Source organism: Oryctolagus cuniculus, chromosome 2 (assembly GCF_051225735.1).
Source record: "Oryctolagus cuniculus isolate XC-2025 breed Fujian yellow rabbit chromosome 2, ASM5122573v1, whole genome shotgun sequence".
Taxonomy (NCBI): domain Eukaryota; kingdom Metazoa; phylum Chordata; class Mammalia; order Lagomorpha; family Leporidae; genus Oryctolagus; species Oryctolagus cuniculus.
The window spans coordinates 49,036,619-49,055,476 of record NC_142868.1 but is presented as its reverse complement, the minus strand read 5'-3'; the positions used below and the strand labels follow the sequence as shown (position 1 = coordinate 49,055,476).

Genomic DNA, 18,858 nt, shown 5'->3' with positions numbered 1-18,858 from the left:
GAAGCCTTGCAGAACCTAGAGTTGAAATTGAGATGGTTGTTTCCATTGGTAAATATTCCTTTTTTGGAGACCTGAACTAACTCAATTCTAGGGGGTATGAATTTAGAATGATTATCTGAAAACGAATTCTTGATTCAGTAGAGAGACTTTGGGCAAAGAATTTGAGATATAATTAAATTACCTCTGATGCTCAGTCAGTGAGATTTGTGAGCTCATTCCTAGGTTCATTCACCCATCCTTAATACAACCAAGTGTAGAACATCAGCCACAAAAGCCACAGATGCCCCATCTGCACGTCCTCTGTTATTTAGTACACACTGAGAGCCCCTCTGTGGAGGTTTCTATAAACCCCTTCGTAAACAAGGTGAATAATTACAGAAAGCCATGTCTGTGCTATGTAGTTCTTCCCAGGATTGTTCTGCAGAAGAATTGAAATGTCACAGGCTTGCATGGGTATGCAAGTAATGTCAGTGTCGTGCAAGTTTTTATTTAATTTGACACTGAAATGCATCCTGTCCTGAGATATATCCTGGAGGAATATAAAGTAGCCACAGTGAGGGCCCTGCTTTTAATTACTTTGTTAACTTGATTAACTAGAGATCTAGACTCTGGTCAGGTTCAGAAAATTGAAATAGGAGCTGAGGATCCAAAGTGCTTTTTTAGGAAACAAGATCATTTTCTCGGATGCCCATCACAGTTTGGAGATGGATATGGGGAGGAGAGGAGTCCCATTTCAGCATTGTACTCTGAACATTGTGTTGTAGCGTTCAAAGCAAAGGGAAATGAAAGTGACAGGGGGACCCAACCTGACCTCTCTCACACAGCCTCTGTCTGCCGCTTCAGGACCTCAGCAGCACGGACCTCATCCGGCCCCGCATCAGCCTCGTGTGCCAGATTGTCCGGGTGGGCCACATGGAGCTGAAGGAGGGCAAGAAGCACACCTGTGGGCTGCGAAGACCCTTTGGAGTGGCAGGTACAAGAAAGATGCCGAGACAGATGTGAGTCTACAGCTGCCGTGGAAAGCAGGAGGGCAGTTCCTCAGCATAGAACTACCATATATTCCAGCAATCCCATTACAGGGCGTATACTCAAAAGAATTGAAAGCAAGGTCTCAGGGAGATAGCTGTATGCCCGCATTCATAGCGGCGGTGTGTACAATAGCCAAAAGGTGAAAGGAACCCAAGTATCCATCAGTGGAAGGATGGGTAAGCAAAATATGGTCCATCCATACAGTGAACTATTACTTAGCTTTAGCAGAGAAGGAAATTCTGATACATGCTGTAACATGAATGAACCGTGGGTATGTTGTGCTGAGTGAAATAAGCTAGTCAAAAAAGGACAAATACCGTCTGATTCCACTTACTTGAGCTTCTTAGAGACGTCTCATAGAGACGTAAAGTAGAATGACGATTGCCAAGCACTGGGGAGAAGGAAGATGGGGAGTTACTACTTCTTGGGTACAGTTTCAGCTTTGGAAGATGAAAAAAGTCCTGGAGATGGATGGTGGTGATGGCTGCGTAACAATGTCAGTGCATTTACTGCCACTGAACTGCATACTTAAAATTGTTAAGATGGTAAATATTATGTTGTTTGTTTTTTTACCACAATTTTAAAAATATGAAAAAGAAAGAGGAAGGGAGGGAGGAAGAAGACGACAGGCAGTCCCAGACCATGTCATGACTGTGTCAGGCACACAGCAGTTACTGTCTGGGACTGCCAGTTCTCTTTGCTTGGGTTCTGTGTCCTCACTCAGCCCACACTTCTCTGTTTCCCCCGGTGCACATCTCAGTGTCTTAATGCACAGAACTTCAGTCGTGCCTACTGAAATGCTTCCTGCTTACATCTGCATATTGATTTTAATGGAATAAAATATTTGCTGGAAGTGGTTTCCCTATCCAGGAAATTTAGTCTTCAAAGTCAGAATTGGTTTTGTAAGTGCTTTCAAAGAGAGTCCTTGGCTTAAATCAAACCCCAGAACCTTCCAGGAGGCCCTACACCTTCCTCTGTAGTTTGTTAAATTTAAATTAAGGAAATTGATTTTTGGTCTTACATTGACATTTTGGTCAACAGTGGTTTGAAAATCATCAATAAATGCCCTGATTCTCCTGGAACAAAGGCCCAGATACTCCATGTTCTCAGAGTCAAGGTGGTGGGTTATGTGGGTAATGAGGCAGCCTCTGACTCCTCTAATCCTTTGTTCTCCTTGAACTGCCCTATTCCCTACCTGCTGTTCAAGATGTGACCAAAAGGTTACTTTCTTATGGAGAATTAAAATATACTCTCAGGAACAGCAAAGGAGCCCTGGACCAGGACTGTTTAGTTATGTTATTTTACTTATATATTAATTTACTTATTTATTAATTTACTTATTTAATATTTCATAAAAGGAGTTGAGGCATATTCAAGGTTGTTTCTTTCTGAATAGGCCGAAAAGACTTGAGTACAAGCTTGCTGCTTTTGCTTGGTCTTGGTTTTCTATTTCAGGTGTGTGCATATACATATGTGTATGAGTGTGTGTGCTCACGTGGGTGTGTATGTGAAGGTGTGTGTAAGTACATGTTCATAAAAGTGTGTGCACATGTGCATGGGTGTGTGTATAAGTGTGTGAATATGTTAAGGATGTTGAGTGTGGTGGGAGTAGAGTGGATACTAACTTACTCTGAGGCTTGATGCCAAGCGTCAGCAGAGGTCGGGAGTAACTAGATGATGACACTGACAAATGAACTGCCAGTTCTGGAAGGACAGTAAAAATTTTGCCGTATTTTTTGGTATAATTTTTGCAGGCTTCCATTATAAGCTAACAACAAATTTAATGTGATGCCTTGCTTTCTGTGCCTTCTTAGCACCAACAATTATTTCCCAACCCTTACATAGTGTGTTTTCTGAGTTTCTTTAGAGAAAGCATTTTCATCTCCAAACAGATCATCTAGGGAGACTGGATTATAAAATGTGTGTTTTATGGTCAGACTGTTATTTATTACAAATGGACCATCTCTTTCTGGGGCTCTGCATAATTTCAACAGCTTTTGAGTGGACCAATTACTAATAACCTAGACACTTGGGCATATAGTGGTTGCAAAATTTGGCTCTGTCATCACTGTTGGGTTCTGATCATGGCTTTACCACTTAAAATGGCTGAGAGCAAGATATTTAATTTTCTGTGTCTCAATTCATCATATCTAAAAGTGGAACAAATAATATCTGTATGTGCCAAATAATGCCTGCAACAGGCTTACGGCAATACTTACTAAATGTTCTCATGTGGAGAGGAACAAATCACTCCCTAATGTGTTTTGTGCTGCTGGCCCAGGTTTATGTGGAAACAAGGTGAGAACCTGCCTAATCAAAGAGATAGTAGACCACGTCAACTCTTGAATTTCTGTCCAAGTCTTTAATTCTGCTGACATTCCTGCCAAAAATATGGGTTTTCTGTGGCACAGGATGCAGGCTTACTAAAAGTAATCTGAGCCCCAGTTTCTCAAGAATTTAGCAACTCAGTCTTGCAGGAATTTTAAAAGGGTGCTTTGCTGTGCGGATCTGAGAAAATCCAGCCCTCCTCCCGAATGCCTCAGGAATTGTTCTGCTGGGTTGGGGCAGCTAGGAAATTATCATTGGCGAAGATACACAAGATCCATCCTGGCTTGGTGTCTTCCTTCCTCCAGGGCTCTGTGTTTCCTGATACTGTCCTCTGCCATAGTAACTTACTGAAGCATGAAGCAATTAGTTTCTTTAATTAAGTTTATCTCTTTCCTAGTGATGGATATTACTGATATCATACATGGGAAGGTGGATGATGAAGAAAAGCAGCATTTTATTCCCTTTCAGCAGTAAGTACTTTGGCATTTATCCCAGGTGACTTGAGACCTGGATTTGCCACTCAAATAGTATGTTAATGCAGAAACAGGTGCTAGGACACATTTTCCCACTTCTGGAAAGAAAAATCTACAACTTGAAGATTATCAGATAGATGCTGGACAGAGGCTTTATTCAAAGTCCTTTATATGGGGCTCTAATTTAACAGGGTAAACTGAACATTCCAAATTCCATAGAAATGAGCAATGGAATATAATATAAAGGGCAAATGTATACCTGCACTGGTGCCTTTAATTGTCAGCATGGCAAGGTAGGTCTGTACTCTGTCATACACAAGATTCCTTGTATCAAAGGACACAGGGAAACACATTGCATAGCACAGGGATTATCAAATTGCATCATGCATGTGAATCATCTGGGAATCTTGTTGGAATGGAGAATTTTATCCAGTAGGTCTGAGATCCACGTGGAATAAGCTTCCAGATGATGCTGATGCTGCGGGTCTAGGGATTGACCTTTGTAGAGCAAGGTTTGGGAGGGATAGAGTGAAGGGCTGAGTAGCCATTGAGTTAGGCATCCAGCAAAGGGGTACATAAAAGGATCCCTTTTATATAAGAGTGCTCTCCCAATACTGAGCTTTGGGGCCTGGCATTGTAGGTGTGCCATTAAGGAGCCTACAGGCCAGCAAGTCTCTAGCGATTACTCCGAGGATGTATGGGTGTGAACCTGGTGACTGCTCTGCACTCGGGCTCCTCTCACCTCCAGCACAGGTTGGGTGGCCTAGGGGAGACAGGACTGTCCAAACTGACTGCTATCAGGAGCCGTCTGCTGGTTGGAGGTCATTGTTTCAGCTAACCGGCAGCCACCACCAAACATGGGTAGAACAGAAAATTCCAAAAACCAGCCCAAGGATATTGAAATCAATCTACCATTTCTTTCAAATGAGTGGAGAAAGATAAACTATTATGCAAGAAAATTGCCAATTTAAGAAACAACTTAAAGTCTAGTCTCAAAACTTACACCAGTATAAGTTCCAGATGATGAACTACATTACTAAAAGAATTAACATACGGAAATATACAGAAACTAGAAGTCTTATCTCGTAGTGACATGGGAGAAGCCAGCTTTTAAGTCAGACTCCAAAAATTGAAGGTTTAATCACCAAAAAACTTAAAACAACTAACATATAGAAAAAACTTTAATAAAATATTTGCTGTGAGTATTCTTGGTATATAAAAAATTACTAGGTACATAAAAAGGAAGTACACACATAGAAACAGGCTAAAATTTGAGAATCCAATGAAATTCACATTAAAACATGAGATTTTTGTTTTGGCTTGACTAAGTTTTAAAATTATTTAAGAAATACAGTGTTATAGATGTAAAGAAATATATGTTATTTATAGGCAGTCATTGCAATGCAGTAAAAGCCTAAAAATTTAGATATTTCAAAATGATAATTTCTACTAGTATAGTCTTAGTTGTTTTTGCCCCTCTTTTCACTTATCTGGTTCCTGTTTTTAATAATAAATATGTAATATATAATTTTATTTAAAATATAAGAATCCTCATCTTTCCATTTTAAGTTTGACCCCCTTGGACTAGTTTCTAAATATAATAGTACAAATAGCTTCTGTTAAGTGGTACTTTCCTCTTCCATATATGTAATTATTTTTTAAATATGCTCTTATCTGCTATCCTACAACCTATGTGCTGACTTTGCAAGAATGTGGTGAGCTAAATATTAGTGCTTTGTGCCAGTATTAATTGTGAGATAACTTTTATGTCCATGAATACTGCTCCTCTTATACATATGAACATACACTCATATATATATAGACATTATATAACATATAAATATATTTAAAGTACATTGAATACATAGATTGAATGTAATCCAGTGTTAAGACATTAAATTTGGTTTATAAATTGAATGAAATTATTAAATAAAATATACTGAATATATGTTATAAAATATAAGTACATATAACTTTTATGTCCATAAATGCTGCCCCTACTATATAGATGCATGTATATTATTATGTATGTATTATATGTGTGTGTGCAGAAGGCAAGAAGCATTCATGGATATGAAAGTTACTTGAAGTAGACATCTACGTATTTGTTTTCACCTTTGTGGTCTCTTCCTTTGGTTATGGGCTTTCCTGCTCAATTTCTGAACTAATGCTTATCCTGCAGCCATGTCACAACGGTGAGTCCTGAGATTATCTCCACTGTGTAATAATACTTGCTTGGGGTCCCCAAGGAGCCCAGACCTAATTTGATTACCACTCACTGCACAGCCAATAACCACTCTAAAATGTTAGCAATAAAATCACGACCTCTGGCATCTAACTCCTAAGGTTTGTGGGAAGTGTTTTCATAACCTACGTCAAATACTGTGTAGTGTTTTATTTACACTGGAGAGGCTGTGTACCTATTCTGCTGGTCCCCTTAGGGTAGGCAGCTCAGATTATAGCAATCCCAATCTCCATTCACATTGCTGTTTCAGCAGAAAGCTATTCTGCCAGTGGTAAGCAGGAAAGACAGAGTCTGTTATAGTGCACCGGGCTGACAGGAGTCAGGGACAGCATCTCAGTGGTCAGTAGCAGGGGCTGTGCTGACCTCTTTGATCACCCTCCATGAGCCTCAGCCTGACATAATCATGCAAGTGCAGCTTGCATGCTGGTAGCCATGCCTTGCGATCCCAAATGCAGTTTGTCATTACTCAGAAATCCAGGAACACCTTCCAAACGCCCTATACACTTACTGCTCTGATTCACCGTGTGTTGGTGTTTGATGGGCCTGAAAACGTGCATGATCCAAGCCTACCTCCGTGCAGATGAGGAAACCAAGGCCCCAGGGGAGGCTGGACGCCAGGTCTCCTGCCCCTTTGGCAGTCCTTCCTCAGTTCCATCATTGCAGCAGCCTCTTATACCTGGGAAAGATCGTTGAACTTTGGCTTTGATTAGAGTCAGCATTTGGCGGTCAATTTTGTTTGTTCTTGAGATTTCCTTTCCTCCTTGCCTCAAGTTATTTGCAAGAGGAATCTAATGTTTAGGTAGACAACCAATGAGAAAATAAAGGGAAGTGTCAAAGGACAAACACAACAATTTAATTTAAAGATCTTAATTGGCCTTATATATTATTCTACAATTTGGCAACGCATCATTCCATAACATAGAATAAATATTCCAGTGAGCCAAGCAGAGGAGGTTGGTGTTTAGGCCAAAAACAATAATGGGTTGGTCATTTCAAACTTACTTTTCTTGTAGGACAGGAACAGGGAAGCAGAACAAAAGAAAAATAACTGGTAGTATCAGGTTACCATTTTTGTGGAAAGGATTACAGCACAGGAAACTTCATTTTCATGCCAGTTGGAATTGTCCTATTTGGGAAATTTAGCTGTTACCTGGCTAGTCCTGATTTCTGGGGAAGTCAGATAAATGGCTTAGTTACAGCTTGGTAACTTGGAACTTAGTGGGAATGACTCTATTTTGATTTTTAGCCTGATTGGTTGAGGTCTACTACAAAGGCTCAATGCAGAATTATGGCGCCCTATAATTGTTGTTTTACAATAGAAAGAGCCCTGTTGTTAGATGGCTTTAGTGTTTATGTTTCCAGATTATTCCCACCAACACACTACCATCAGCAGCTGGTGCTGATGATCCTGAGAATCCCTCCAAACCTGTTTTCTCTGTCTTTCTCAGAATTGCTATGGAGACCTATATTCGACAAAGGCAGCTCATCATGTCACCTTTGATAACATCAAATGTGATTGGAGAGAATGAGCCACTCACTTCAGTCTTGAATAAAGTGATAGCAGCAAAGGAAGTGAATCACAAAGGACAAGGTACACAGCCCTGTGTCCTGGGTTGGGAGGGTACTTATGTGAGGGTGGAGGTATACAAAGCCAGAGCCAGGTCCTTGGACTCCTGCCCTGTCATTATCTTTCTCTGATACCAAACGGCCTCTGTTAGGAACCGCCAATCTCACACATTTAATGCAAGAACCTTGAGAATGCACCCAACAGTAATTGGATCACAGTGGAATTTGAAAATGTATGGAACAAAAAGAATTTTTTAAAGATTTGTTTGAAAGGCAGAATGACAGGGAAAGAGGGAGGAAGGAAAGAGGAGAGAAAAAGAAGGGACCCGTGTTGTGGCGTAGCGGGTAAATCTGGCCCGCAATGCTGGCATCCTACATGGGCACCGGTTTGAATCCCAGCTGTTGCACTTCTAATCCAGCTCCCTGCTAAAATGCCTGGGAAAGCAGCAGAGGATGCCCCAAGTCCCTAGGCCCCTGCACCCAGGAAGACTATGATGAAGCTCCTGGCTCCTGGCTTCAGCCTGGCCACCATGGCCATTTGGGATGGAAGACCTCTCTCTTTGTCTCTGCCTCTCTCTGTAACTCTGCTTTTCAAATAAATAAAATAAATCTTTAAAAAAAAAAAAAAGAAAGAAAGAAAAAGGAGAGAGAGAGAGATCGATTGATCGATCGATCTTCATCTTCTGCTTCACTCTCTAGATGTCCCCAAAAGCCTGGACTAGGTCAGGCTGAAACCAGGAACCAGGAATTCCATTCAAGTCTTCCACAAGGCTGAGTAGCAGGGACTTCCAGACACTGATATGATTGAGGCGTCCCAAGTGGTGACTAAACCCACTGTGACACAACACCCTCCCTGGAACACATTTTTATCCCATGAGTCCCTCCTTAATTTTGTCTACCCTGTATTTCCAATGCAGACTCTATGTAAATGCACAAAGGAAAAGATTCAGGAATAATTATGTTGCTCTACCCTCTGAATAAGTTTTTTCCATTCCTTAAAATTGGCAGGAAGGAGACCAAAGAAACAAACTATGTATTAATATAAAATAATTGGAAACCCTTTTTTGGTTGTTTTAACTGAGAAGTACTGCTTGTTGGAAGTGCATTTTAAAATCATAAAACAGAAAATAGTTAACATTTTTTAATAATTATTTTATTTATTTGAAAGAGTTACAGAGAGAGGTAGAGCCACAGAGAGAGAGGTCTTTCATCACTGGTTCACTTCCCAAATGACCACAATAGCCAGAGCTGAACTGATCCGAAGCCAGGAGCCAGGAGCTTTCTCCAGGACCCAAGGACTTGGGCCATTTTCTACTGCTTTCCCAGGCCATAGCCCAGAGCTGGATTGGAAGAGGAGCAGCCAGGACTCGAACTGGCACCCATATGGGATGCCGACACTGCAGGCTGGGGCTTTAATCCACTGCACCATAGCGCTGGCCAATAGTTAAGATTTTTAAAATCAGATGCCAGAATGTTGACCATCTTTGGATGATTTCGAAGACTGGGCCACTTTCTGTCACTACTCTCTAGCTGTTTTTTGCAAGAGACATTTAGTAAACATTTCTTTTCCAGTATTTGTAGTTCTTATTAACTCACAGTGATTCTGAACAGGAAAGACATGTGAAAAACCCATAAAGAATCTGAAAAAATTCAGTTTGCTTAATATATTTTTGTTTCTTTGGAGATCTAGCCTAAAAATATAATTTGTTGGAAAGGAAAACCCTTACACTAGATAGGTTACTATATATGATAATTTTTAACAAAACTGAAAATAGTGCTGTTTAACAACAAAACAGGCACTTTTCAAATGTTTTGTGGACTTTCCAAATATTTTTTTGGCTGCATAATATTCCATTGTTTAGATTTAAGAAAGTTAAATCCCCTACATAACCATTGAAGTTCTGTGTATGTGTACATATATTAAAACATCACATGGTACCCCATAAATATGTACAATTTTTATTTATCAGTTAAAATAAAAAAATTTATACAAAATTCTTCTTAAAAAGAGAAAAGAAAAAATTTTCATTCTCACAGTTTAATAACCATCGCTTATTTTTTCTTCTAGTTTTTTGCCTTTTTTCCTATTTGCTTCTTTCTTATATTAGTGATTTATTTTAATGAAAATAGAAGTTAGCAAGAAAATTGTCCCAGCAATAAAAATGCAAGAAAAATGTCCCAGCACATATTTGAAATTATGGCTGTTTTCAGATTTGTACCTCTTTTGCCATATATTTGCTACATATTATAGTGTTTATCTCATTGTTTGTATTTCTTTCTATATCTTTTTTACCACTGAGATCACACATTATGGCTTTATAATATGTTTTGATATTTGTTAGGATCTATATCAGCCTGTTCCTTTCCTAGCCAAATAATCATCTGTTCACTTTGTCAAATTCTGAAAGTATCCATGTTGTGATTTTGATGGGAATCTCATTAAAATTTTATGTTAACAGATGGCAAATTTACACCTTTATATTAAGGTATCTTTGTTGTTAGACAACTCATGTTTTTCTCAACATTGGTGTGTGTGTATTGTATAGTTAACACAGAAAACCAAAAGCTTTTCTTCTCTCTTTAAAGGACTTTGGGTGTCCCTCAAGCTATTACCGGGTGACCTCTCACAGGTTCAGAAGAATTTTTCACACTTGGTTGATAGATCAACAGCAATAGCTCGAAAAATGGGCTTTCCTGAAATAATACTGCCAGGTAAGCACTTTGTGTGACTCACCTGTTTTGCTTCCACCATGCAATGATTACTTCTCACTAAACAACAGAGGGAGCTTGGATCTGTTAAGCATGGTTACCTGTCCATGGGGATACATTCAAGAGCCTGAAACAGCAGATAGTACCAAGCTATATGTGTACTATGTTTTTTCTCTTGTGTAAGCTTGCACCTTTTTCACTTAAAGGAAGCACTGTATAGGTTCTCTTTGGTGTATCCAAATTGCCAGCATCACTACCAAGGATTGCTTGACACAACTGCTGATAGCACAGCAGTCTGATAACAGATAGCTGAGAAGTGACTGGCGGGCAGGTAGTGTATACTGTGTGGATACGCTGGACAAAGGGGTGAGAAGGAGCACAATGTTATGAGATCTCACCACGCTGTTCAGATTTTTTATTCCTACAATTTTGACCTTAACACTTTCAGACAGAAAGCTCAGACAGCAAAACTGCAGGTCATGGGCCACTGTGTTTATGTCCAGTGGCAACAAGTCCATGGGAAATACAAACAGGGTTACCTGTTTGTATCCTAAAAAGCTAGCAAATGTGCAAACCCAATATGATGGATTTCTTAAAAAAATTTTTTTTAAAGATTTATTTATTTATTTATTTGAAAGGCAGAGTTACAGAGAGGCAGAGAGAGAGAGAGAGAGAGACAGAGACAGAGAGAGAGGTCTTCCATCCGCAGGTTCACTCCCCAGATGGCTGCAGTGGTGGGAGCTGCGCCAGTCTGAAGCCAGGAACCAGGAGCTTCTTCCAGGGCTCCCCTGCGGGTGCAGGGGCCCACCCATTCAAGCCATCTTCTGCTTTCCCAGGCCATAGCAGAGAGCTGGATTGGAAATGAAGCAGCTGAGACTTGAACCAGTGCCCACACGGGATACCACCACTGCAGGCAGCGGCTTTACCCTCTACACCACAGCACCAGCCCCCCAATATAATTTTTTGTAATGTAACTGACAACTTTCTACTTTATCTCCCTTTATCTTGTGCACAAACCCTTCCTAAATGCTTCCCTGGCTTGACTTCTGCTAAGGAGAGTGAATGACAGCACTGGGTTCCCAGTCCAAACACGGATTTGCTTTGTGATCCTAATGATGACCCCAGCACTGTGGGCTCCATGCTCAGTTCAGTGCCAGGGAACCCCTCTGCTCTGGCTTTCAGTGGTGGTGACAGTGAAGTCATCAGCTATTTGTACTTTCTTATCTTAATTTCATCCTTTTTGCCACTATGTGCTGGTGATCTGCATTTGTGTCCTCTGGAATTCACTGCCTTCACCCATCCATGTAGTAAAAGGATATCATTCCCTTGAGAAACTTTATGCATATTAACATAAACTAACTGAAATTAAGAAAATGCTAGAAAACTGCCCATGCCATGTTAGAGAAATCCTAAAAGACCAGCTTCTTACTACATAAAAATTCAGGATTTTTTAAGTTTTTATTCATTTATGTATTTGAAAAGCAGAGTGACAGAGGGAGAGACAGACAGACAAACAGGATGGGAGGTCTTCTGTCTGCTGGTTCATTCCTTAAATGCTCCCAACAGCCAGCCTGGGCCTGGCCAAAGCAAGGAGCCAGAAGCTCCATCTGAGTCTTGCACTTGGGTGGCAAGAACCCAAGTACATGGGCCATCATCAGCTGCCTCCCCGGTTCGTTAGCAGGAAACTGGATCGTAGGTGGAGACAGGACTGCATCCCGGGCACTCTGATGTGGGATGTGAGTATCCAAAGTGGCTGTTTACCTTGCTGTGCCACAACATCAGCCACCAAAGTCAGGTTCTTTGAAAGTAATAGAAGATCTTATCCTTCCTTTGGAAATTTAAGGGTCAATAACCATTTGTTGCTGTATACGATGCCTGTACATAATGTGTTTTAAATGAATATTTGTAGAATGAATGAAAAAAGGCTGATAAAATGAAGATGATATATTCTTATTTTCTCATAAAATCAAGTAGCTCTTCATCTGCATTTTTCAGAGCTATTTTATCCTAATACATATTTATAAACATTATAGGGAAATTTTTGTTTTATTCTTATGAAAAAAATTACTATTGTAGTAGTCCTTAAATGAAGGCAGCTTTACCAATACAGCAAGACAGGAATCTGTAAAGAAACAGAGAAATTATTCCTTGAACAAGGCAAGTTTGCCTTTGAAATATGACTTGGAAAATTAAAATTTAAGGGGCCAGCTCTGTGGCACACTAGGTTAATCCTCCACTTGCGGTGCCAGCATCCCATATGGGTGCCATTTCTAGTCCTGGTTGCTCCTCTTCCAGTCCAGCTCTCTGCTGTGGCCTGGGATAGCAGTAGAAGATGACCCAAGTGCTTGGGCCCCTGCTCCCGCATGGGAGACCAGGAAGAAGCACCTACTCCCTGACTTCGGATTGGCGCAGCTCCGGCCGTTGTGGCCACTTGGTGAGTGAACCAATGGAAGGAAGACCTTTCTCTCTGTCTCTGTCTCTTTCTCTCTCTCTCTCACTGTCTGTAACTCTGCCTGTCAAATAAATAAATAAATAAAATCTTTTTACAGAAAGAAAATTTAAATTATTTTTATCAATAGGACTGCCTCGTGGACAGCCCCAGCTATAGTAGGCATTAAAGGACAATGGTTTCTAATGCCGGTCTGTAGATTACCTAATAGAATCACCTGGGAAACTTTAAATTCGAGATTCCCAGATTCCTCTGGAGACTGACTAGGGCTCCCTAGGTGTTGTGGTGATGAACCAGGTCAAACCAAGCCCCTCAGCTAGGGGCTGCTTCCCATCACTGTTCCCTCCATGCACCTGCCCCTCTAGGCCAGCTGTTCTTCCTTTCTGCCCCTCATGGGCTCAGGCAGGTCCTCAGAGTGGTTATATTCACTCTGTGCAGGGTTCTTTTCTGCAGAGTGGCTGCTCTCTAGCTTCCCCTTGATTGCAGTGTCTAATGAGCCCAATGGGCTGGAGCCTGGTGACTAGATCTGGCCCCTCAGCAGTTTTCAGTACTGTCCATCTCCCCCTCCTTGAACGATCTCCTTCCCTCCTCACTGGCACCCTGCTCTCTGGGGCCACTGCTAAGACCCCTTTATCAGCTTCTCCATCACCTCTAAAAAGCAAAATTCTTCAACATTGGATCCTTAGGCACTACGTTAGTTTGCTACTAGTAGGCTGCCCTAGCAGTATACCATAGGCTAAGCGGCTTAAGCAGCAGAAATGTAGTTGCTCACAGTTCTGGAATGTGGAGGTCTGAGACCGAGCTGTGGCAGGGTTGACTTCTCTTGAGGCTTGTCTGGCTTGTAAATGGTCATCTCTCTGTGTCTTCATGCACACTCTGTTTGTGTCTGTTTCCTAATCTGCTGTAGGTATGCAGATGCCCATTGTGTTGGATTAGGGCATAGCTATGTTCCCTCTTTTTACTCTAATTAGCCTTTTAAAGGGCAGCTCCAAATACAGTTGCATTCTGATGGACTGGGAGTTAAGGTTTCAACATTGAATTTGGAGGGGAACACCATTCAGCCCCTAACAGGTCCTCTGTCTTTCTCATCTCAGTTCTCTCCCTAGGTGATGTCATATATTCATTTGACTTCCATCTATCAGTGGAGTTCAGACTGTTGTCTGTAACACCAACACCCCTGCTTTGAATCTCTGGCCATGTAGCCAACTACTTCTTAAGTCAGGACTCTAGTGGATACTATTCCCACCCTCAACTGTGTCACTCTCCTCCTCTCTTTAATTGGTTAATTCTTACCCACTGTCCCCATTTGGACCTCCTATCCCTGTGTACCTAGACCTGGTATTCTTCATTGTGAAGACAGTAACAGTCCTATCCATCAGCTGCAGAAACAAGAAGCCTGAAACTCACCGTTGACTGCCCTTTCCTTTACACCTCACATAATACTAATGGATAAGACCTGCCAGTGTTGGCCTGGGAAAGACTCTCAAATCCATCCTCTCGTCTCCATCCCCACTGCTCCTTCCGGAGTTGATGCTATCTTCTCCATGGACAGCCACCATAACTTCCTAACTAACTTTGATGTTTCAGCTCTTCCTTGCCTTATATTCTCTTCTCCATACTGTAACATGAATAATCTTTGACCTAAGCACACCTCATTTCATCCTACCCCTTTGCTGAAAACATGTCATTGGCTTCTATTTATGTTTAGTATAAACACATGGATTGTTTAATTGACCTGCCAGCTGCCAGGTTCGGGGATGGGGGGCTTGACTTTTGTCTGTCTCTGCAGCGTATCTCACACCAGATACCCCTCACTGTGAAGATCTCAATCATGTTGTCTCCTTCCTCTTGACCTTTGCACATGCCACTCTCCTTGACTATGATACTAGCTCAGAAGAGAGTCCCACATCCTACAGACCAGGTTGGGGCTTTGTGTCAAATGTTCACAGAACCTGGTCTGTTCCTTCATCTGTGTTGATCATTTATTTGTGTGATTATCTAACTAATGCTTTTCTCCCCTGCTGGGTTGTGTGCTGTGTGAGGGCAAGGCTGATGCATGGCTCACCAGCCATCGTCTCCCAAACACCTAGCACTGTGCTTGGTACAGAATAGTGCTCAACCTTTCAAAGCAATGATAGCCCAAGTATTAGTCCATTTGGTGTTGCTTTAACAAAATATTTGATGCTAGGTGCCTTAAGAAGAGATTTATTTAACTCACAGTTCAAGAGTTTGCAGGGTCTTGACAGTGAGATGCCAACATCCTGGCACAGTATTTCTGGTTGCATCACAACACAACAGAGAAAGCAGAAATGAGCTAACCACATGCAGAAGGGGCCAAGCACATAGGGTAGTATCACTTTGTAAGAACTCACTCATGAGAGAACTGACTCACTCTGCGAGAACAGCACTAGGACCGCTGAGGATGGTGCTTCTCCAACTAATTACCTTGAACCATGCCCTACTTCTTAAAAGTGCTCACCACCTTTCACTGCCACACTCTTCATTCAAGCTTCCACCATGTGAACCTTTTAGGGACACACGCAAACCCTTTGCACCCCACATCTGATTATACCATCATGTATTCATTCCCTGGGCTTGGAAATTGAGCATGTTTCTAAGTTTTCACTTTCATAAGCACACCACACTGGACTCATTATAGGTAAATCATTACTTGTATTTTTTTTTAATACTTTGGGACAGATTATTAACAGCAGAATTGCTGTGGCAGCTCAGGCTTTTGACATAAATTGTCAATTTCTCCATTGAAACAGTATGAAAGTCAAGATTTCAAATTGTCTGGTAAGAACAAGCCTATTTTTCCTTAGCCTCAGCAGCTGTGGACAGAACCTTTTCTTCCGATCAGATAAATGATGAAAATGATAAGTGCATTGAAATTCACCCCATTTTTCTTACAGTGCTAGAAGGATTTATTTTTCATGTTGGGAGGCAATTTTAAACATACAAATTTGAGAGTCACTTTTACAATACTGTGTATTCTCCTCTAGGAAATTGGTATGCCTCTCATTTATCACACTTTTCTTACATGTACCTCAATAGCATTTATGTTTTTTTCTTTCTTGTGAGAGCTATATGTTATTAATTAATTTTTTAAATGTTTTACTAGTTGTCCATAAAAGAAAGACAAGTGGAAATTATTCTGGCATTAGTATAGTTAAGCTGATTTAAATAAACATAAAGTACGTTCTAGGTGTTCAGAAATAGTGTTCTCTGGATGTATAAATTAATCCATAATATATAAAATTGGTACTTACAAAACACTTTTTCCAGAGCCTCCTACATACTAAGTTCTCAGTAAACAGTTTCCTTCATTATGAGATGTGTTAAAACTTTACACTCTTTCCAAGACATTATTGAAAAAAAATCACTGTGAACCAATAAAATATCATATGTACTTATTATTAGGCAACAGTTATTGAACAAGGAATTTCTATTGAACATGGAATTTTGTTAAAAACCCTGTACTTCAAAGACATATTGGCACATACAGAAAGGCACAATGAGGTTAATTAAAGAGAGAAATATAGCAGCCCTAACCAGAAAATCCAACATCCTAACTGCCCCCAAATCCAAAGCTTTTTGAATGCTGATATGATGCCCTAAGTGGAAAATTCCACATCATAAATTTTTGGTTCATGTACAAAATTATTTAAAATAATGTATCAAATTACCTTTGAGTATGTGCATAAGGTATATATGAAACATAAATGGATTTCATGTTTAGACCTGGGTCTCGTCTATAAGAAATCTCATTATGTATGAGTATATGCTCATATTCCAAAATACAAAAAAAAAAATTTAAGTCCAAAACATTTTGGGTTCCAAGCCTTTTGGATAGGAGTTACTCAACCTCTTTGTATAAAATATTTTGATATATGAACAGTTCATTAAAATGTCAGGCTATTTCATATTGTATTTATCTTTAACATCTTATTGCATCCTGAAACTGAAAAATGACTTCTGTCAGCAATACTCACAGGATAGGTTGTCATGTTAACAGGAGATGTTCGTAATGATATTTACATCACCCTGATTCATGGAGAGTTTGACAAAGGGAAAAAGAAGACACCCAAGAACGTAGAGGTGACCATGTCTGTGTATGATGAGGAGGGCAACCTCTTAGAGGTGAGTGACGGCTCTCAGGAACCCTTCTGTACAATGACAGTTGATTCCTAGCCTAATATTAATTCTTTTCCACATCAGGGTGGGTTTGGTTTTAAATAAGGGAAAAAAGTGTGAAGCTGGTTAAATATGTGATTAGCAATTTCTAGTTTTACTAATGATGCCATTTAGACTCTTTCTTTCATATGTCTCTGTGCTAAGAAATGTCTCCAACCACTAATGATTGCAGGTGTAAGCTTTGGATACAGAAGTTCTTTATGATGTTCAAGCTATTTAACTACAAGCTTGGTGAGTTAGTTTCTCTGGCACTTGACTAAGGAGGCATAGGTGCTCCTAAGCCTTTGAAAGGTGCATGGCCTTCACCTGGGTGAGCAGAGCCAAAGGCGGTGTGCTCGTCGGAGAACACTTAAACCAAGGGCACTGGAGTGGAGGTCAACTGCCACTGCTCTTTAGTTTCAATAATCAGGAGACTGGAAGACTCAGGAGTTACAGCAGTGTTGTGAAGGGATCCAGGTCTCCTGACTTCCAGTCCAGAGTTCTTCTATTGTGTTAGCTTTCTGTGCAGGTCTTGAGGTAGGGAGGGGTGGTCACAGGAGACCTCCACATCAGGTGACACCTGGCTCCTCTTGGATGAGCCATTGTTACCTGCTTTGGAATCCAAGAATTGCCTCTTGGTTCACTCAACTCACTGAGAGTCTGTTGCAGAGGTGCTTGCGAGCACAAGGAAGTAGCACCGGTCAGTCTCCAGGGGTGTTACTGTCTTTGAAGGAACAGGCATCCAGACAGATTAGTGGGTCAGCTCATAGTCCATGTCAGGGGGATCAGCAGAATGGATTCTGTTGTGCTATTGGTAGGGCCTGAGCCCCATGAGTTCATTTCAAGGGATGTCTTCTCCTGGTTGGTCATTTCATGGTTTTACTGATGAGCTTGTAGGTGCTGTACCAAGGCCTGGTTCTACTGAACTGGGTGATTTGTTGCTAAGAAAATTCACAGCCCTGAGTTTCAAGGAACAGTTTGTACCTATACACCAATCCCTAAGGCAGAATGTGACCAGGAAGGAGAAACCATTTTCCTCCTACGGTGGTACATCTGCATGTGTGACCAGATTCCTTGTCACCATCACCAGACCTCCGCTTCTTGAGAGAGAAAATGAAAGGAAAGAGTAAGGAGCCTGGGGATGGGAGAGAGAGTTAGAGTTACAGGAAACAACAGTGTTTAGTTAGTTCTGGGTCCCTTAAATGCTACCAGATTGACACATGTAGGCCCTTTGATAATGGGGCAGTGTTTTTGGCTTCCTCTAATCTACATGCCTGGGACTGAATCAGTTCACAGACACCAGTGCAAGGAATGTGTGAGACATATTGGGAAGGGGCTCATGCGTGGTATGTGGAGGACTCTTCCTTTACTGGAAAATAGTGTCATTTCCGAATTTTTTCTTATCATCCAAAGAAAGCAATTCACCCTGGAGCTGGCTATGAAGGCGTTTCAGAATACAAATCAGTGGTCTATTACCAAGTGAAGCAGCCCTGTTGGTATGAGACTGTCAAGGTGAGAATTTCCTCTCTGCAACACAGACATCTTTAAACCTCATAGTAGATTTCTATCCTCTTTTTATTCCCAAACCATTCCTACTTTATCCTGAGGTTTTAGGTAAGTTGTCTCTGGTGTACAATAAGAAATGAGTTGGTCATTGTAATTCTGTTAAAGAACATTTATTTTTTATTCATTTAAATATTTATTTGAATGGCAGAGTTAGAGAAAGAGAGAGAGATCTTCCATTTGCAGGTTCACTTCCCAAATGGCCACAACAGCTGGGGCAGGGCCAGGACAAAACCAGGAACTAGAAACTCCATCCAGGCTTTCCCAGGCACATTAGCCGGGAGGTGAATTGGAAGTGAAGCAGCTGGTACTGGAATTGA

At 40.9% G+C, this 18,858-nt stretch overlaps 1 protein-coding gene across 1 annotated transcript in view; it reads left to right on the top strand.

Annotated features, from left to right (window-relative positions):
- The window catches only part of DOCK5 (dedicator of cytokinesis 5), a 220,988-nt gene that overhangs the window by 115,153 nt on the left and 86,977 nt on the right, over positions 1-18,858 (top strand). The window contains exons 10-15 of the mRNA XM_017338016.4: positions 844-973; positions 3,755-3,827; positions 7,524-7,666; positions 10,228-10,353; positions 16,818-16,942; positions 18,389-18,487. Of these exons, the coding sequence (XP_017193505.2) occupies positions 844-973; positions 3,755-3,827; positions 7,524-7,666; positions 10,228-10,353; positions 16,818-16,942; positions 18,389-18,487 (696 nt within the window). The remainder of the gene's footprint in view (positions 1-843; positions 974-3,754; positions 3,828-7,523; positions 7,667-10,227; positions 10,354-16,817; positions 16,943-18,388; positions 18,488-18,858) is intronic.